Source organism: Eutrigla gurnardus, assembly GCF_963514095.1.
Source record: "Eutrigla gurnardus genome assembly, chromosome: 15".
Taxonomy (NCBI): domain Eukaryota; kingdom Metazoa; phylum Chordata; class Actinopteri; order Perciformes; family Triglidae; genus Eutrigla; species Eutrigla gurnardus.
In genome coordinates this window covers 9,814,250-9,836,671 of record NC_139938.1, presented here as the reverse complement: position 1 = coordinate 9,836,671, position 22,422 = coordinate 9,814,250, and the positions used below count along the sequence as shown (strand labels likewise).

The 22,422-nt window shown below is 40.3% G+C and overlaps 1 protein-coding gene across 27 annotated transcripts in view; it reads right to left on the bottom strand.

Moving 5' to 3' along the window:
- The window catches only part of dlg2 (discs, large homolog 2), a 147,549-nt gene that overhangs the window by 61,187 nt on the left and 63,940 nt on the right, over nucleotides 1–22,422 (bottom strand). For 15 of the 27 annotated variants that reach the window (XM_084029227.1, XM_084029205.1, XM_084029210.1 and 12 more), the window contains 3 exons: nucleotides 22,210–22,293; nucleotides 20,829–20,993; nucleotides 18,669–18,728 (listed from right to left, as the gene is read on the bottom strand). In XM_084029227.1, coding sequence (XP_083885353.1) covers nucleotides 18,669–18,728; nucleotides 20,829–20,993; nucleotides 22,210–22,293 — 309 coding nt within the window. Of the gene's footprint in view, nucleotides 1–3,786; nucleotides 3,966–18,668; nucleotides 18,729–20,828; nucleotides 20,994–22,209; nucleotides 22,294–22,422 lie in introns of those variants that run through there. The other 12 variants (XM_084029230.1, XM_084029214.1, XM_084029207.1 and 9 more) reach the window with 5 other exon arrangements.

Below are 22,422 nucleotides of genomic sequence, written 5' to 3'. Positions count from 1 at the left end.
CCAGAACATAATTGAATCCTTTGGCCTATTCCAGTCTATCAATCAGTGGTCCTACCCACTCTATGAGTCACACTCTAGATTTAGTAATGCCATCCTGCTATGTCCCTGTAGACCTGGTCCTAGAAGACTCAGTACCATCAGCTCTAAGGATATGCTGCCTACCTCCACTCCAAAACCTCTATCGATGGGCAAATTATGTAAAGCCTTCCTCACCATCATTTAATCTATCACTTGTTTTATGTCCATTTCCACCACTGAAGACCTTGCCGTCAATGTTAATAATATCACCAAAAACATCTTCGACACTATTGCATCCGCAAGAGACAAAAAATCGAAACCTAGTGCACTGCCAAGGCTAAATGAACAGATCCGGGCTCGGAACAAGCTGAACAAAATTGCACGTAGACTTGGAGATAGAATGACAACACAATGTCCGCATTCAGGCAAGACAAGATCATAATATTTCTCAGATCTCATCTCTCAGAACTGCCATAACCCCAGACTCTAATTTAAGGCCAGTAAGGATGTTGCCATCCTGCCTGCCCACCATGAGTTTCAATTCCCCCTGAGAAATGTGAAGCATTTCTAATTTTGAACCCATGTCTCTTCCATCCTTAGATGAGATTGTTATGCAGATGACACCCAGCTGTTTCTCTCTTTTCCCCTAACCCTCACACTCACATTGCAACTCGCATCTCAAAATGTCTGACAGACATCTCCGTCTGGACAACTGCGCATCACCTCAATCTTAACCTGCATAAAGCCAAACTCCTCTTCATCCCAGGGAAAGACTGCCCTCGCATGGACCTGTCGGTCACTGTTGAGGACTTCACAGTATTGCCTTTGTCAACTGCGAGGAGCCTAGGTGTAATCCTCGACGACCAACTATCCTGCACCCCCAACATCACTGCTGTGGCCCGATCCTGCAGATTTGCCCTCACATCTGCAGGATCTGGTCTTTCCTCACAAAAGATGCAACGCAACTTCTGGTCCAAGCACTGGTCATCTCCCGCCTTGACTACTGCAACTCTCTCCTGGCTGGACTTCCAGCTTCAACGACTTAACCATTGCAGCGTATCCAGAATGCTGCAGCATGCCTTGTCTTCAATCTACCACCCATCTACCTCCAAACACTGGTCAAACCATGCGCCCATGCGATATATATACTGTATATATATTGTTGAGATCAAAATCTTGGTGGAGGGTAGGTAGTTTTAGTATTTACATACATTATTGTATTATTGTTATTATTATTATTATCAATTTGATTATTATTATCATTGATTAGGTTACATACACACACACACACACACACACACATCGCCTTGTTCGCTCATCCCATGTTCCCTTGATTTGTTTTGCTTGTTTGATTTTTGTTGGTGTTCCATGGGGAACACTGAAAAGGCCTGATTTCATCTCTCTATTACTGGCTCCCTCTCCCTCTCTTGGGCCTTTAGGTAAAATACAAGCACTCTGTCAGCCTCAACCTCATCCCACCCCCACCACACACACACAACACACACACACACACACACACACACACACACACACACACACACACACACACACACACACACACACACACACACACACACACACACACACACACTCGTTGCTAAGCAGCACAGTGCTTTTTGTTCATTTGTACAAAAAGCACACACACTGCAGGGGTCACAGATTACGTATGTAGCCAGAGTATAATCAGTAGGATTAAGGCTGCAATTAATGGAGAGCAGTGGTAGTCCACAGTGGAAGTTGTGAAATCACGCAAAAGCGAGTGAGTGCGTCAGACCCTGAAGGTGTAGAGGTAAAAAAAGAGCTGCTCAGCAACTACTACTACTGCAAGAATAGACATTCTGACTGAGAGTTTTCCTGTTAAGCTACCACTGACTGATGATAGGAATATGTTGTGAAACTAGGCATCCTCCAGTGATCAACACAAGATGACTACTGAGGCAGATCTAATATGCAAATTCAAATATATAGATGATGTTGTAGTATGGATAGTTAACATTTCACTACTATCAGCATCAGTTTTTAACCTGGTGTCCCTATCAAAAAGGATCACACGTTAGCGTCTGCACCCTTCACTGTACAAAATGTAATAATCAAAATAAAAAACTCCAAGGAAGAGCGGCCAACATAGTTCCAACATCCAGGTCTGTCTCATGATGCCATTAAGCCCAAAATTTACCATATAGTTACATTGGGAAACTATGACGGCGTATTAGGGCCACTGTAGGGGAAAAAAACTTAACAGAGGTGGGCAATATTCTGAGAAAAAATATTTGCAAATTTTATAAAGTAGCAAATTTGCTTCTTTATAAAGTGCAGATTTGCCACTTTATTACGATGCTGAGAAGCGGCATCTATGCTAGCTAACTTCCCATGAATGTAACATTGATTTTTCTAATTACTACATCACAACGTGTCACAAAACCTCGTTAAGGTCCTTAGGCTGATGGCTGTTGTTTTTATATATGGGCCAAATTGTCATCTAATGGGTGTTTATTAATCGGGTGTTTTGGCTAAGATGCTAGCGGTAGCTTTTACTTGTTATCATAGCAACGGCAAACATCCGGTCAAGCAACGTGTTTAATTCTTCTACGAACTCATATACAAATAAAGTAGCAAATCTGGGAATTTATAAAGTAGCACATTTGCTACTATCGGAATATTAACTACAGCGGCACTAATATGCCGTCGTAAGAAACAGATGTTTGTTAATCTGCGTATCATTTTTTTGAGGCAAATCAACTTCACAGTATGACAACTTGAATGGCCTTTATTCAAATCATTAAATCATGACAAAACTGCTTTTCATGTGAGCCAAGAAGAAATGGCTAAGTTAAAGGAAACACACTGTAGGATGGTGCGCTTGCTCAATGGGAGGCAGATGGCTGGAAGATCTGGGTAATTTACAACGTACAAATGTCTGGGTGCTTTGAATGTTTCGTAGTATTCTATACATTTAGGATTTTAAGTTTCATACCATAAGAGATGCTTTTCAGTTTTAAAGCCTACTGTGACCTGTTGCCTTTTGGGAAGTGTTTGTTCATACATTGCCATGAGAATAGTTTACCAAAGTTGCCAGCAATCAGATCCTAGCAATTGGATTTTGTCACACTTACACTGCTGTCTGTTAAACATAAGAACATTTTTTTTCTTTTTTCTTCTGATCTATCATACCAAAACTAACCCCATACCTGATGGTGTTGCTAAATGGAAGCTGGGGAGTCAGCGAAATATCTACAGTCAATTAAAAAAAGAAATTGTCCAGTAGTACCTACTCAGTTTGTTTGCAGTCAGATGACTCCATGGTGAGAGAAGTGTCTGCAGTGTCAAAAGTTGGCTGCGCTGAAGTCAGATGACTTAAAAGATGCGGATGAAGAAAACTGGCACTGGCAGACAGCCTAATGTGTTGAGAAAGAGTTAGCTTTTAAGTCCCCATATGCATAAGCAAGGTCAAAAGACAAGATCTGGCAGTAAGGTCCGTGTGCCCTCATCGCTCATTCTTCCCCTCAAACGAGGCAGAAAGGACGCAATTGAGTCAACTCATTTACATAAAACCTCCACCACAGATGTCAACATTATTATTCAACAGGTGAAATTAAGTAGCACTACCTGCTGCAGCAGTACCTGACATGTATGAATAAAGGGCAACATATTTCATGAAAATTAAGGATATTATTGTCTGTCCCACAGATCTGCCATGACATTGTATCCTGTTCCTGTTGTGTTAACCCAAAGTAAATCAGTAAAGCAACCACAGTGGTGAGAACCTACCTTGTCTTTCAGCATCTTAGCTTTCCGGCTGTTCTGCACAAGTCGTCTCCCTAGCTTCTTGGCATACCAAATAGAGGCAAACATAGCGACAGGTGAAATGACAATTTGGACTGCAGTGACAGCCCAACGGCTCTAGCTGCTGCCCATCTGGACTGAGTGGTTCGTTTCAGCAGACTGTAGCACAGAGGCGAGAGCGAAAAAGGGAGGGAGGGAATGAAGACATGATGACGCTGAGGAAGGGGGAGCGTCTACACAGCAAAGTCAGGTCTCCGTCAGCCACAAAAGCAAGGAGAGGGAGGGATGAAGAGAGAGAGAGAGACGAAGGGAGAGAGGGCTTAAGAGAGAGAAAGGGAGGAGGGACCCCCATTTTCCACGTGGAAACTACATCTTCTGCACCAATCGAAAGCTGCTAAGAGGTTGTTGGCAGCTCCCTGTTTCCGGGGGAGTGGGTGGGTGACGCTCTGCTCTCACTGTACGCCTGCAGCCACATTAAGCAACAATAAACCACAAATGATGTGTTTAACTTAATTTTTTTATGCTAATAACTTGCTATATATGTTGTTATTATATTCTGTTATAATAGATTACATTCATCTACTGACATGTATGTCAGTGTTCAGAACTGAGACAAAATTAAATGCAGTTTAGCATTGCACCTGATGTCCAAACGGCAGAAATGTTTAAAAATAACACAAATATTTAATCAACCAATGACGTGGCAGCAACTCCATGTATTAAGACAAGAAGACATGGTCAAAGCAGTCTGCAGAAGTCCAAACCAAACAGTGTGAAGGTGACTTAAAGGGGAAATCTGGTGCAAAATGGATTTTGGTTATGCTTCGCATGATAACGAGTTTAAACGTTCGTTGCGGAGCAAAAAAAACACTAATTCAATGCATTCTAAACTAGCCTGTTTTTAGCCGATGCTTCCAAAATGCCAACAGTGGCAGTGATAGGGGCATCTCTCACTTATTTTAAACCATTTTAGAGACTCAAAGTAAGTAAGTAAACGACTGTCTATACAGACAATACCTCGAGTCATTGATGAACACAGATACTGAATATGACAAAGAATTTCAAGTTTGAATTTGAATTTGGACACTTAACACATTGAGCAGGACTAGAATACGGTCCTTTTTAATAAACAATCTGTACATTTACAAAGTTGTCAATGGCTTGTTTTATATGTTAGGACCCTTATTACACTACCAAAGAAGTGTGAGAAAAAAAGTGCAAGAAAGTGAGATCTAATGGGATTTAAACACAAAACCACCTCCAGGGCTTACAGAGAACGGTCCAAAAAGCTAAAATATCCAGTTCTCTGGCCCTGGGAGCAGTAGCCTTCTATTTTTAAGTTTGAAATGTGATCGTGTGTGGGAGATGTATATCTTATCCTTTTTCAGAATGAGATCATTTATAACATATCATTTATATTAGTTTATCAGTGGGATCTCTTGCCAGCTTCGCTCGCCACACGGGTAGAAAATGAATCAAAACCTGGAACCATCATCCAACTCAGTATATCCTGTGTGAACAGGTTTACATTGCCACTGAAAGGATGTTGTCAGCGCTTCTCTGAAGATCCTCCTGCTTCAGGTGTAATGGTGTAATATTTCTGTAGCACACTTCGGGCCCCTGAAAACCAATTAAGCATTGTTTAAATGCCACAACCTACTGGTGTATTGCTGTTGACCACAGTGATCCCATCTCCTGATGCTGCCTTCATCAGGACAACACGCCAGGTCACAAAGGTAAAATCGTCTCGAACTGGTTTCCTGAACATGACCGTGAGTTCACTGTACTGAAACTCTACAGTCACCACATCTAAACCCTTATCTATTAGACAAGTAACAATTTAAAGTTGAAAAATATGCGAGAGACATATATTTACGTATGCAGCTGAAACAATCTGCAGCAACTGTGTGATAGAGGTCATTTATTTAACTGTATTCCCCAGCTGCACCTCTCTGTGTTGATGTTGATGTGTGATGGTGTGTGATCAATCGGTGTGTCTGGCACTCCCACAACATTACAAAGTACCAACGGCGGTTATTTCAGCCATGATTGATGGAATCCTGTCGCCGTCATCACCGAGGTAAGCCCCTCCTCCTCCTCCTCCTCCTCCCCGGCACGTCTGGAGTGACGCAAATAAACACAACTGATCCTGCAGTCAAGTAACACACCTTAAAGCAAACATTTGGATATTTGCTGCATATAAATGTAGTCAGTATCCACCGGTATCAGAAACTTATAACAGCATCCACACACAGAGTCGTATAGTACTACAACACAACTGGCCTGGAGTGACAGGATCAGGACACTGACAGTCACACATATAAGTTAAAGATGTGTTTCATATGCCAGGCGCTGGCATCCCACATGAACACACCAGTCCTAAGCACACCGCCTTTCTTCATCCGTCAAATCTGAACCCAGATGCAACAGAACCACAACAAAGACCAGAAAGAGGCCTGCTCCTTCCCATCAGTGTGTTGACAGCGTATTCCGGACCAACCTCCCATAATAACATGGAAGCCCTGCCATCACTAAAGAGGAGGAGTTCTGCTGGCTCACTGCCAGGAAAAATGACACCGCACAGCTGGACAATGATAAACAACAGGGTGGGGAGGATGACGCGCTGTGTTTTTCTCTTCTACGTCTGCCTCATCCTGTACTGGCGTGTCTTTAAACAGACCTCTCAGTTGGCAATCACAGGAGATGGTTGCGATCAATAACAGTTTGCAGTTTCGACAGCTTCTGCATAGCGTTCTCTCCTCTGTCCACATCTCACAAAAGCATTGAGGTTTTTGTCTGGATACTGTATTTTTAGATGATCAGTCGGTTGGTGTTTGCTGCAGTCTGAACCTGCTTATTGTTTCTCTATAAGGGTGGGGGTCACCAGAGCTGCCAGGGCCAAGTTTTATAAAAGTGTTTTTGCTTACAAATGATCCGTTGATGAATAATAATGTTAGACTTTAGTTTATGTTAAATAAGAGCAGCTCTTCAATCAGGAGATTGTGCTAATTATTCAAATGTAAAATAGAGCTGATTTCTTTTGAACCTCCTGTGGAACGGTTGTTATATTTGACATTTACCAGCAAAGCCAAACTTATTGGGCAGCATTAGTGAACAACAAAGCCAGCTGGTCTCTGCTCAACATCACGCAGTGGAAGGCAGAACATTTCTTCTACACTATCTTTGCCTCAACTGAATTTTTTAGGATTTGGTCAGAATTTATGTCCAGTTCAACCGTGTCTCCTACAAAACAACTAAACGGTCTCCAGGGAAACATATTGTTTTCTCATTTTTCTGAGTCATGACTATCTTACAGCTAAATGCATCCTTACAGATATTATGATATATGTGTCTACACATGCGTTCTTATCGTGAAACAGTGCTAGGATCACAGAATAGGAAAAGGAACTTTATGTGTCCGTTACTGCTTGGCGTGTCAAGGTTGGTTAGTCCAGGGTGGCTGGATCCCTGTTACTGTGGAGGGCTGTGATAGGATGTCAAGTTGGGCTGTAGGAGGTTTTGGCCATCTGGAGCGAAGGATCCTGGTGTCCCCAGGGTCACACTTAAGTTATGCTTGTGTGTGGGAGGAAACACAACTTTCTGTCTGGTGTGTATGAGGGAAATGTCGTTGGGGAGGAGAACTCAGCGGGGACGAGACTGATCTCGTCAAGCCACCCCTTGGCCTCGCAAGGAGGTCAGCATTAGCATTCTCTTGTTCTCCAAAAACACTTGCAAGACGTCAATTTCAGAGACCGAACTTCATGACATTCAGAAATTATTGAGACAACTAAAACAGTTAGGTACTGTCTTTTAAGGAAGGTATCCTCCAATATGCATGCATTTATAATTCAAGTAAAGCTAACATTCAAGGCCTTTTTTATCCGTCATCCATTAAATTTGTTACACAAAGAAACCTTCCACACTGAGTCTGATGAGTTTTTATATATAATCTCTCCTTCACCTCTGCATCTTCCTAGTCTTGAAACTGTGTGTCATAACAGCGTCTTGCTTTGACCAATGAGGTGGACAAGCTTTTCAGTTGAAATGTAGCTCTACGGTGGCTCTGAAGGGTCAAACAACACTCTAAACACTATTTGACAGAATGCAGAAAACGTTGAAATTGGAACCTGTTGTGAAAAGCATGAAGTACAGTGTTTCAAACGCAGCGGTGCTGCCAACGCCACAATGATAAAACAGGAAAGAAATCACGTGATTCGTCGCATTCATCAACAACAATGTTGCCCTGGTGACTGACTGACAGGCTGCAGGTTGTAGAGACTGATTTTATTTGGTGTAAAATAATTTAAGTGCAAAACCATGTCATGTGATCTGCAATTAAGCACATGGACCACACACGGTCCAGCCATATACCAGGTTTCACCTAGTCTTGTTTAACATGTGACAATTTAGAATGAAAAAAATGGGCTCAGTGTAGAAAAGGCCTTAACTCCCTACATCGTTTTCTGTGCAATCATATTATTCTTATCATTACAAATGTTACAGTGGACCTCAGCTAACTCAGTGAGCTACAAAAAGATACAAGATGGTTAATTCAAATTTATAAAAGTGACTTTAAAAATATTTTTAAAATGTTTTAATTGATTAGCTGCATTCATGACAACAATTCTGCCAGATTTGTATTAGCAGGGAGAGAGGCTCTTCTCTCCTATACATAGTTGTTTGATTTATGCATTTATAAGTTGTGCGTCAATGGAGGAGGCGGAGATGGCACTGTTGGTATCGATACTTTTGCAAATTAGTATCTAATCCAATTCTAATTTTTAGTTTTTGATTTTTTTGACAACCCTAATCTTGACATCTCAATGGTAGCTCCAGCAGTGGCAGTATATACATATATTATACTGTAAAGGTATAACAATACTTGTGATATACATATTGTATAAACAAAGAGTTTTGAGTGATATTTTGGTACTTATTTTATCCAAAATCCTGCAGCCTGAACAAAGTACAGCAGTAATAATGTGAAGAGGATCAGTGCAGGGAGGATTACACTGTGTTCTGGGATAGACCGCATCACTGTCCACCAGGTTGTCTTTAATCCGATTTTCCACCAACAATCTACCATTCAGCCAGCCACTGTCTGGGTACAAGCATCATGAGCCATTTATCAAAATACTCAATATACATAACACCCATTTACTACTGAAGTTGTATAAACACACACACACACACACACCCACACACACACACAGTGTTCAACTTCCAGAGCTGCCCACTGACTGAGAGTGACACATTGAACTAGGCCATTGACCTTGCTGGGTGATCGACAAACACACATTAAAACACACAGACACAAATACTAAACACATGTTCTTGGTTCCACACAGCACAGAGGGATTTAACAGGTATTTTCATGGCAATCATTATCCCAAAGTTTGAAGTACCGATTGGATTTTTTCACATTTCTGTGATTATCATCACATATTTAGAGAAGATGTCTTGGTCTTTACATTGCATTTGATGTTTGATTTTCATATTATGAAAGCAATTATTGAGATTAAATAAATAATTGTAGCCAAAATAATTGTGCTTTACATTTGTATATCCACGATTTCCTTTTTCCCATTTAATTCCACATACTTTTCCTTTCCAAGTGTTCATTGAGATGATCAGTATTCACTCTTGTTTTTGCATATGTGAGATGCAAAACAGATTGGTGAAGGGCTTTTAGAGACTGGTGCTGATGTGTTTGCATGTAGATACAGACGTTTTTGGGGCCACTAGTTTATAGATAGTGTACCTATTTCAGGTTGCGCATTATGAATAATTAGTGAGTATGATCTGTCTGATGATGGAGTAATGATGGCTGCTTGATAATGCTTAGGGTTTAAGGGTTAATGGATGCTTTTTAATAGTCAGCTCTTTTACAGAAGTTTGAGCTGTAATATTGAGGAAGCGTACTAGCAATTCAGCCTTTCAAAGAAGTATTCTTTAGAATTAAAACAGAAAAATAACAACTGCTGATTTTGATACAACCTCTCTAAGTGAAAATTAATCCATCTTCATTGTCATCTTTCTCATACAAATTAGGAAAATGCAACTTTTTCAGGGCATTAAATATTCATTGAGGTCTCTGGCCATACCTCACTGTCAGATGAGCAGAAATGCAGCTGCAGAAACAAAGAAAAAGGTCTTCTTTGAAAGTCTGAATGAATAAAAAGGGTTAGCATGTATCCTGACCCACAGGATGCTTAGACCCAGCCTCCAGCTGCCGTCAGGCACCAGCTCATGATTTGAGAAGCTGTAACATTACTCTGTAGTAATGGCTGTTTCTCTTTAATGGCTTTCTCTTTCCCTTTCCCTGTGTTTAAGAGCTGACCTCTTTAAAATGCTGTCCTCTTTTTTTCTAAGAAATTCTCTTCCAACAATATATTAAATTAACTGTTCATATTTATTCTTGAGTGTTGGCACCACCTTTAATTCCTGTTCACTGATGGTTTTTCTATCAGCAAAGAAAAAACTATTTAAGGCAAAATGGCTAAAGTGCATAAAATTGACCTCTTATAGAAACCCACTTAGAGCAAATCAATTTCAGAGGATCCCAGAGTGTGTCTGAGTGTCGACAACGAGTCTTTCACAGAGATGGGTCTGTGGGTTATTTGCAGTGCATCATTATGTTCAATATAGGTTTGATGTGAACTCCTGGTGAACAAGCAATCAGCAGGAGAAGTCGGTCAATCTTTACGTGACATCTTGACTCCTTGTGTTTCCTCACTACCTTTCTTTTTCTCACTGCCAACAGAAATACATACAAGAAGGGCATTCTGAACACCAACACAGGGTCATGGATCACACAGCAGTTATAAAGGCTGTGGATGTGCGCTGAAACAGCCAAGATCATCAACTGTGTTTACCATCACCAGGCACAGCAACAAAAGACCTCACACGTCACTACTGCCTACAGCTATACTATATTAATATACCACGACAACTAACTACTACACTTGCTTGGAGTTGACTGTTACTAAATCTGTGTTCCTGCAGCATTCTCCTGTCCAGAGTTTTTGGCAGGATTTCAAGCAGTATTGTTAAAGGTTTGGACTTAAACATTCCATTTCATTTTGGTGGGGTGCTATCAGCTTTTCTTTCTATGTTAAACTACAAATCCATCTTTCACAATGCCAGCATCAGACTTTTTTCTTTAAGAGTTGTCGTTTGGGACTGACTGCTTTATTTAAAAGTGTCTTTGTACCTAAAAAAGCACTATATAAGTCATATGAACTATTATTATTAGGGCTCAAGCGCCAACGTCGGACCTGGCGAGGCCATATTGTATTTTCGTTTGTTGCTTATTATTCTTACGCGGATTGAACATGCCTTTTGGAGGCCTCAGCATTTTATAATTATAACTTAGTTCTCTAGGCAACAAAAGCACTTTGTCATCTTTAAGCAACATATTTACTTAGTTAAGTTTAGGAGACAAAAGTACTTACCGTTTTTTTCCCAATTGCTAACACACTAATATGACATGCATAGCACACATTTAAACTGACACACAAAGAGCGAAACCTCTTCTCAAGTCTCCAAAACTTTAAACACATTTTCTGCTTTACACATATTTTTCCATTGAAAATGGCACTTCTGAAATGCACTGAACACGGTTCTCTGCATAAGACACAACAATCTGACATAAAGTCACATTTCAAAACACTGCCATTCAAAATGTACATGAGCTAATTGGCCACTATATGTGCTACCTGGCCAAACAATTGTTAATTGTTACTACTTCAATCAGGAAGTAAGCACTAACAGACTTCAAGTGAGCAATGTAACCAAAATGTCTTTCACACTATGAAGCACACCCCAGTTGTATCAGTTGGGTGACACCTGTTTACTTCATGAATGGCTGATGTCATACACTAACTGTACAAGTTTCCTGTACAATTTACTCTACTGTGGGGGAAATATATTTAGGCTGCTTTGTCCAAACCCTATATTTTAGTTTTTTTGTTTTTCTAAAGGACTGAGAGACGCATCCATGGTGGAGGATGGGGACAAATGTTCACTGGAGTACAGGAAGCTGCCATTGTAAACTTGGTTTTGGAAAATAATGAAACCAGATTACGAGAAATTCAAAGCCACATCATCCAAGACAATGAGTCAATGAGTCAGTCTGTCCACATTGGTTTGCATTCTCAAGCGAAACCAAATCAGAATAAAACAACTTTATAAGGTGCCTTTTGAGAGAAACTCTCAAAGAAACAAAGATCAGACGAGCATATGTAGATGTCAGTACAATTGACTGCAGTACACTACATGCAACATTGTTTCCCAGTGTACTGGATACCATTTTGACTGATTTCTGTTGTTTGTTTTAAGAGAGTGCTGGAAATGGATGCTCATGCAATCCCACATGAGTTCATCTTTATAGATGAGGCTGGTCATTGGCCACACAGCCATTATAGATGTTCCTGGCCAACGTGGTAGGAATATAACAATGTGCGCTGCCATCTCCAATACACATGGTGTCCTCCACCATTATGCCAACCTTGGACCATACAACACAGCCCACATTCTCACATTTCTGGACAGACTCCACAACATTCTCATACCATCAGAGCGTGGTATGAACCAAGGCGGTGCTGTAGGCCGAACTCTGAACCCCAAAGCTCGCTCCAGAACGGATCATCTCCTTCTCAGTCTTATTTGATCCTGGGCCTCGAAAATCCACTTCCCCCACTTTCCTTCCACTTCCTGTTAGGTCATTTGCGGCCATTGCAGCCTGGCTGCTACAAGGGTATGAAGGATGTTACCGACTATCAAAAAAAACGGTACGTTGTAGTATGGGACAACGTGAGCTTTCATCATGCTGCCCCAGTCCAAAACTGGTTTGCTGACCACCCACCATTTCTCGTGCAATACCTCCCACCATACTCACCATTTCTGAACCCCATAGAAGAGTTCTTTTCAGCATGGCGGTGGAAGGTATACGACCGGCAGCCCTTTGTGCGCATGCCTCTTGTGCAGGCTATGGAAGAGGCATGTGATGAAATTGAAGTGGGTGTGATTCAGGGATGGATAAGGCACTCAAGACGCTTCTTCCCTCAATGTCTGGCAAGGGAAGATATTGCCTGTGATGTGGACGAGGCGACCCAGCTGTCCGGCAAGATGGTGCCTAATTATTTTTCTTGCTTTTTTTTCTGCACATTCTGCAATTTTCTTTTTCAGTTTACTGTTTTGAGAGCATATTTTTGTTCACTCCAATGTTAATATATCTGCTGTGGATTTGTTGCACTGACTGATTTTTGTGAAAAAAAAAAAAAAAAAAATGTTTCAATAGCATGTGCGTGTATCTGCAAATATTTCTGTGCATGTGAACAATCAATTCTCTACAATTTGAACAATTTTAGTATTATGGCAAAGCATACTAAATATGAGAGTGCTTTTCATTATGCCGACAGTGTGTAGTTGGTAAGACACAAATATGGTAATATGAATGAAGTGTGTTCCATTTGGTGCAAAAGTGTGATTTTGATAATGCTGTCTGTCATTTTGGTTGCAGTGCTTCATTTTGCAGAATATATGAGGTATTTTGCAGTTGGGTGTGTGGTTTTGTGAATTGTGTCGTAGTATTTTGTAAAGTATTTTGATAAATCCATCCCAGTTGCAAAAATGTGTTCTGGCAAAACTGTAATTAAGATGAGTCAAATAGGTACTTAGTTAAGTTTAGGCAATCAAAGTACTAAGATGGGTAACTAAATGTCATGTTGAGGCAACAAAAGAACATTATGTTGAGGCAATAGATGTAGTTAAATATCTTTAGGCAACAATAGTACTTAGTTATCTTTAAGGAACAAGAGTACTTAGTTATCTTTTGACAACAGCAATACTTAGTCATTTTTAAGCAACAACAGTTCTTAGTTATCTTTTTGCAACACAGGTACTTAGTAATAGGCAAAAGTAGTACTTTTTTAATTTATGCAATAATAGTACTTAGTTTTCTTTTGGAAATAGTACTTTGTTCAATTTTGGTGTGAGTGTAAGTGCATAGTTAAGTTCAGGCAAAAAAAAACGTAGTTATCTTTGGGATATAAAAGTACTTAGATATGTTTAGGAAAACAGGAGAATGTAGTTCATCATACACAACAAAAGTACTTGGTTATGTTTAGGCAATAAAATACTTTAGTTAAATGTAGACAATAAAAGCTTTGTTGACAAACAGAATTCTTCTGAATAGTAGTCCTGGCGGTGTTAGACATTGCAGTTGCGCACTAGGCCAGCTTTCCATCTGCCTTGATCCACTTAAACAATAGTTCCACAGTTAAAGTTACTGCAGGTTTACTTGTTATAGATAGGACCAAGAGAAGAAATATAATACGCTCATGAGAAATAAATGAGCTATTAACAAACAATAAATCCAAACATTGATAAATCAGGATTTGACCAGAAGCTGGAGCCATAACACTTCTCAAAAAGTGTTTAATTCTGTTTTAGTTTTTAAATTGATATATCCTGGCTTCTGTTTGGCGGTCCACCACCCAGACCTCCTCATTATGCTGACTTCAGCGGACTCGTTTTGAATACGTCAAGAGCAAACATAATTCATGACAAAATGGATTTCCTTCAAAACATTATTCATTATGCAATTTTCTTGAGGATACGTTTTTTTTAGGAGATCGGGTTGATATATAATGGTAACGTCTGCTGGGACTCAAGTTTCACTTCCAGTAAAAGGTAGTTAGACAACAAGTTGTCAAATGAGGCAGACACAGCACTTAACAGTCCATCTGCAGAAGTAGGAGTCATTTTAAAGAATCACTTTGATGACTGGAAGTCTAGATGGTTTCTCTGAAAACTGCTGTGTTTTATAACCGTATCATGAATATTCATGAATTTGCAATGATGAATTACATTTTCTGTGGAACCTTCAGATGACAATTAGGTTTGAGTGAAGTTTCTTCACCCACATCTTTCTGATCTTAGACAATATTTGGGCCTGTAACGCTTCTTCCATGAACATGTTACGAGGTTACGTTTTTACTAAAACGATCTCAGTATACTGTAGCATTAAGCACAAGTGCCACCATGAAGAGCATTTGTGCAGCGTTTGTTGTGTCCTCTCTGTTGCCATGATGGCACTATTGTTATCCACATCCCACTAACCCAAAAAGAACCAATCAGAGTGCTTCCAGAAGGTGATCGGGGCCTCCCATTGTGTGGCTAAAGAGACAGAGGAGGAAAAGTAACAGCAGAGAGTGGATTAGTGAATCTTTTCCCCATGAGGTTAAAGTTATACTAAGGACGTGCACTGTTGATGTGACCCGTCCCTCACCCAACATGAACCAGTGACTGCATGTGCAGCCTTCAGGAAACTTGTATACATCAGACTTCACCCTGCCTGATTGACAGAGAAGTAACTGTTTCCAAAATGAATGTGTTTTTACAAGCGGACATTACCATGGAAAGAGGGTGGCGATCGATAAACATTGCAGCAGTTAGAATCAATAACATCTTCCCTGAGTCACACTCTCCAATTGGTGCTGCTTGTTTCAGCCAGCAAGGAAGGGGTTACTTCCTCTGATCATAGACAAACCATAATTCTTGCCTCCCTGCTGCCTTTACAATTACAGCGGCTATATTAAAGTAATTTTTCATTCAAAAGTCCCAAGGCTGAGAGTAAATAAAAAGGCTGAGCACAGAATTTGTGGTCCTGGGCCGGTTCACAACTCCCTCACACATTTGTCTCTCTCAGTCTGCCTTCCTCACACTCACATTACAGATTCAATCAGGTCCTCCTTCCAGCCACGAGGGGACCGACTCACCGGGAAATTACACCCAAAGAAAGTCAATAGTTATCTTAATAGGTATCTTAGCAGTCAGGTCAATGTGAGAATGTTGAAGTTGACAAGAAGAAAGTAAACTATGTTTTTAGTTTACGCGGCAGTGGCGATTGTTTGTCAGTCTGTAGTGTTGTCAGCTTTGGAAGATGCAGCCTTCCTGGTCTACGTCAGATGTATTCTACGTCACCATCGCCAAACCAAGGGGTCTATGGAACGAGACGGCTCCCAGCACCAACATTTGCCCCTCCCATTGCCTAGCAACCAGCAGGTAACTAACATTATCTGATTAAGATGGAGCCAGAAATCTTATTTTATTCTTTGTATTTGAAATTATGATGGAGGATATGCTTCATGATATATTTCATGCTGAGATCTATTATGCTGCATCTCCCACTGCTGAGCCACACGTAGACGCCATATTGATAAAAATCCAATCGTCACTGCTGCGCAATGATTCTTGGGATACGTTGGGCAATGAAGGATCCGTCAGTTCGATCCTCTGAATCCAGAACAGAAAGCCACATTCCTGATCTGCATATGAAGAAGTGTTTGTAAAGAGACAGCCTTGTCGCAGCTCTGCTGAGCTCTGCTGAGAACAGGCTGGTTCTGTGTCTGCACCTTTAAATGCTAATGAGCTCCGTCTGTCATTGCCTTCTTGGAGAGCCACGGAGACGATGTCACTAGCGGTAGCATGCGTCAATGTTTACAGTGGATGTATCGCTATGACTCGCCTATGTGTCTCAAGTGAAGTTGCTGGGTCCCGTATGGTTGGGATAGATCCTTTTAAGAGTGTCAGTGTTGAGGCAAAGCCAGCTTTGTACTGACCCTCGTTACTGAAGAAGTCCGATGTGAAGTAGTTAGCACACACATACAAGCTAACACGAACCGTAGCCGGCACATTGTCATTAAAAATGAAACGCAAGAGACCAGACCCAGACCGTCGTGCATGGCGCTCTGTTGGACACGTGCCCCCAGGTGCTTATAATGTCCGTTAAGTAACAACAGGAGCTGAATCTGAACAGCCTGTAGGAGCCCCGTTGTACCAGTGGGTGGGCTGCAGAGACCATGCAGGAGTCGCTTGTTTTCCTCATTCTGGGAGTTGACAGGCTCAGGAAGGAGCAGTTTATAGGTGTAGAGACCAGACAAAACATGTTTTTCATAATATGGGACCTTTAAAATAGTATGCTTCATTATTAAAAGGTAGGTTAAATAAGATATAAAAGCCACATAACCTGGGTACAGTAAACTCTTCCATATATAGTAATGCATGATCATTAACAGAGGCAGATTAACTCCAAATCACAGTAACACCACAACAAGCACATGGGATTCACTGGCAGGCAAATGGGTTACACACATATGTAACAAGGTGTAGGCAGGGCTCAAGACTAACAGCATCGAACACAGATCTTCTCCTCAAGGACTTTTCTACGTATATCTGTGTGTATGTACAGTATATAAAGATGTGTGTGTGTGTGTGTGTGTGTGTGTGTGTGTGTGTGTGTGTGTGTGTGTGTGTGAGAATGTATGTATACACACATAGTGCCATGAAGTATTTGTGCTGCTTTTTGAGACCTTTTAGCTTCACATCGCCGGACAGGTTCTCAGTAATTTTTAGTAATCATTCCTGGTGTGTCTTGGTAAATTTAACCCAACTATCAATGAAATTTGTTTTTTTGGTTGATTGAGTAACCAAAGGGGCAATTACTTTTTCACATAGGGTCCGGTCAGGTTGGATCATTTTTTTCCCCTTCAATTAATGAAATAATCATTTAAAAACAGCTTTTTGTGTTTACTCTGGTTGTCTTTGTCTTATATTAAATTCAGTTTGATGATCTCAAACACTTAAGTGTGACAAACATACAAAAAGGAAGAAATCAGGGAGGGGCAAATAATTTTGGTAACACTTTCTATGAAGGACATGTATATAATGCATCATAAGCACAATGTAACACATTATAAGCATCATAACATTTATAATCATGCATGACACCTTATAATAAGGTCTATAAAGTATTATAAGTGGTGGACATAATGAATTATAATTTCAGCATTCATAACGCTTTATACCTCCATGCCAAGGTGACCCCAGTGTTTGAAAGAAGAATCTGAGTCCTGGATGTTACACAGCACATTATAACTACCAAACTTTAGAATTTATAATCTGTTAAAATACATTAGAGCAGTTCTCTGTGTCTTTATACCTGGCTGAAGTGAGAAAGATATATAAAGCCTTTTAAATGCATTATAATGTGTTATAAATGTGCTTATGATGCATTATATACATGAACTTCATAGAAAGTGTTCCCATACTTTTTCACAGCACTGTATGCACAGTATGTACGTGTGTACATATGCAGTAAAGTACTGCTCATGAGCCGTTAGCAGAATCCTGTTAGATGTGATAGGCTAACGGAGCTAACAGCTAACGGAGTAAACACACAGCAGGACCGGAAGGTTTCTTTTCAGATGAACACGTTACAGTTAATACACTACTAAGGTATTCCTGAGTTCAGTTCGGAGGTGTAAGTATTGCTACATTTGACCAAACTTCTGTCAGAGATGAAAGTAACCACATACATTTAGTCTTGCTACTAAAACTGCTAACGTAACTTTGAAAGCAAAAAGTGAATGTAGCCGTTATTGTTGCTTGATTGTAAAACAATAACAGCAGTTAAATAAGTTAAAATCTTGATTATTGTGAAATAATTTCTGTGTATTATGTATCTCTTGGGGTGACTTTTTTCTATATGGCTAGCATAATACAATGTCATAATGATAGGTGTAAAATCTTTTTCATCCGGGAGAGTTTACCTTCATTCAAAATGGTCAACATTGTTTTTCTGCACAGTGGTGAAAAAGTTAGTCTGGAGCCCTGAGTGTGACAAGAAGGCAGCTGCCCACAAGAAGGAAAGACACCACAACAAAATCCATGCAACACCGAGGAGACATCAGTCATCGGGTACAAGGTCCCACGAGGGAAGAATTTTAAATAACACCAAAAAAAATTACAGAGGATCAAGATTCCCCCGGTGTAAAATAAAAATGAAATGAAATAAAACTTGCCATGTAGTTTGCTGTAGTCACACCCGGGTATGCAAGATCAAAACGGGTAACCAGTGCAGGCTGCAGGTAAGAAATGACAGAATAAGATCACTATCCAATATACTTGGGTAGAGAGAGAGAGAGAGAGAGAGGGAGAGAGGGAGAGAGGGAGGGAAGGGGGAGGGAAGGTGGGATAAAAAAAGAATTAGTAATGGTTACCCTGTCACATGTTGAGTGGGAGGAGAGGAGAAGCATGTTGAAAGGAGTTAACTCTGGATGAAGATGAGAGGGAGTCGATCACTCTGGCTTCCTGCATTATTTGTCAATGAGGAAAAGCCTCTTAAAAATCTGATGCGTGGATGACCATCATGCATTAACGACAGACTCAAAGTCACTCAGAGCTCCTGATTGTAGATGGCAACAGTGTATGATTTCAATAGGAAACATTGAGGATTGCAGGATCTGGTCTAATATTCAGGCAAAAGCATTAACATCATCATCCTGCACTAATACTACAGGAAGACGTACTGTGGTCCACACGTGTTCATACCATAGTGTCTTAAAGGGCCTGTGTGTACCATTGCAGGGATCCCATAGCAGACATGGAAAATAATATTCATCACTATGTTTCCATTCATGTATGATCACCTGCATTGTTGTGTTTTGTTAGCTTAGAAAGACTGACATCACCATGTTGCACTGACATGATTCTACAGTAGCCCAGAATGGACTAATCAAACTTTCACGTGTTTACGTTATTTGAAGGCCCCCCAGACACACTTGTGAACGGCGGTGATGTGAAGTGCAAAACTGGTCGACTGACGTTCCTAGATGTGATTATGGTAAGGACGGCGTAACCACGGTTTTGATCTCGGCAGCTGATGTTGACACAGTCTTGGAGAGGGAGGAGTGAGCGACGGGGGGGCTCAGTTGGTTGCAATCTGCAGCTGCGTCACTAAATTGCCCCAAATGCTACAATCTAGTATCCTTAAGTATATTTTAAGTCAATCAAAGGAAAAATACAATCTGACCTAAAGAGCACAATGACCGCCTGAGGGTGCTGAGATTAGTCTGCAAACACTGTGGTTAGATATCATGTTTATTGTATTATGGGGGGGAGACACTTCCGTCAATAACGATGCTTTGAACACTAACATTAGGAATTATTAAAGAATGAGTTGCTGCATATATAACATATCAGATCAGATCTATATCAGATTTTTCTAATGATATTTAATTGCAAGAAACAACTTAATCCGTCTCCCCTGAGAAGTTTGTTGATGGCATCCTTGCATTCTATCCTCCATCACTAATTATTATTAATTATTATTATTAACGTAACTGCACAGGCTTCAAATATTACATCCATATGCCTTGCCTTCATCAGTGGTAACACATTTCTACAAATCACAGTCTTGAGTCTCACAAACCCTTCTCCAAGTGCTACTCCACACTCTGCTTGTGCTTCTGTGAACCGCAACATAGCAGCTATGCAGTCAACTCATTCTACATTCACTGAAACAAACAAATGGTTTACCAAGGATCTCAAACATTGAATGAAACTGCAGTCAAAAAAAATCTTCTCTTCATTTCCAACATTGCCCTCTGCTGGCTCAAGTAGAAACCACAAATAGGAGAAACAGCCACTTTCCTACAAAGTCCATCTGCCATGGATATCTTCTAATAATACACAAAAACTACAAGCTGACGACCATATTTTGTCACCAATTTTTGCTTCTGTGAAAAAGGAAAGTAAAAAAAATGACAAGTAGTTGGGAATTCTTCTGAATAATGTTGATATAACCTGAGCAGAATTCACATAATGTGAACAAGTAGACTCTTGAAATTGATCTGAATTGATTGATCATAAACCCACAAAATAAATATGTGTTTCTTTAATGTATCTGAGTGACCTTTTGGTTCTCATTATCAGCCGTTAAGATGAACACTGTTGTTTAGTACTTCCCATACATTTGCCAAACAAAATGGAAGCAGTGAATTAATATAAGATGAACTCTAAACACTGAGCAGTCTGTGGTCATATTCAAGGTACAGCGTGAGAGAAGGCCATGTTGGCAGCTGGTCATGGTGCTGACTGGGACGAAGGTCGGAGGCACATGATTTCTATGTCAGGGGCCAAAGCTCATAGTTGAATGAAGCGAGAGAGGCTGGGGTGCTGACCTTGAGAGGAGAGATGTGGGAGTGAGACACGTAGCCGTGCACATTCTCGATCTCGGACAGGTTCTTCTCGGACACGTGCACAAGCTCAGGGGCGCGCACCTCGTTGGTGAGTCGTGGGAATCCCTGGTCAAGAGGCGGTGAGTCGTCTTCTTGGTAGTGGTACTGCTGAGAGCGGAGAGAGGAGAAATGGGAAGGGAGATAAGAGGAAAACAAAAAAGTGTTCTCAGAAATGACATGAGACAATGCAAAGAAGAATTCATTTTGATAAACTACAGACATCATACTGGCAAATCCATAGAATCATTTTCAGTGTTTACTTTTCTTGGTGTGATGATGTTGAATTTATGAATAGAATGATGCTACATTTTAAATGTTTTTAAAAGCATGACAAACGATGGATCAAAGATGCTAACGCTGTATAAGCATCGACTATAAGGCACCAGAGAAAACACCAGATTCACAATACATTCATGAGGTTTAAACATTCAAATTGCATTTGTTCCATTATTTATGGATATGAAATATTAATTAATTTGGGCAGTGTCTCAGAGAATAATTAGAATATTTAAATGTAACCTTCTGTAGGTACTTACTAGATGTTAAATGCTCACTAAAGTTGAAAATAAAAATAATTATCTATGATTCAAGGAGTTTCAAGCTTTAAATTATTTAAAGCCTTTTTATTCTCTATTAAAACATTTATTTAGTTTTGAATCAAAATACAACAACGCCACAAACTGCAGCTTCAAAACCATGGAGTTAAAATAGCAACTCTGGGTCTCCTCCAAGATTATGTTCCCATACAAATAAACTTCACCCACAATTATGTATGTCGCAGTTTTATACAACGCCGTATTAGGGCCACTGTAGGGGGAAAAAAACGGAGCCAAGAGAGGTGGGCAAAATTCCAGGAAAAAAGTTTGAGTTTTTGTGAGTTTATAAAGTAGCACATTTGCTACTAAATAAACACCCATAAGACAACAATTTGGCCCACATAAAAAAACCAACAATAATAATTTTGTTTTCTGACGAAAAGCCTGCAAATATCCAACAACAACAGATTCATATAACTCAAAATGGATTCCTCTTTAACATGTTAACCCAGTCCTGTCATAAATGATGTCAAATTAAACAATGTTGATGTAGTGAGAACTGATGGTCATGAGATGAGTCCAAAATGTGACCCAGTGAACACAACATGCTGTTAAAAGTCACATTTCTTGTCACAGTGCATCAACATGATGAAATCTCATTAGAACTACATGAGTGGTGACAACTGAGAAATCAATCATGACTTGCATGTATGATGTCAGTAGAGGAAATAGTGGTTGATCCCCAAAATGATACAAATAATATACTACCCCCTCATCCCCTCTCTCACCCAAGGAGCGTTCATCAAGGCAGGGTTCATGCAGGGTAGGGGCTGGCCGTTGTGGGGTGACCCCTGTACAGCAGGTGGCCTGTTCTGGAGAGAGTAACAGGACCATATGTAACCACCAAGATCAAACAGAACAGGTAACAGAAACAATCAATCACGCCCAACATCCCAAGTATACAAGCACACAGCAGCAGAAACGCCGCTGGAGGCTGAGAA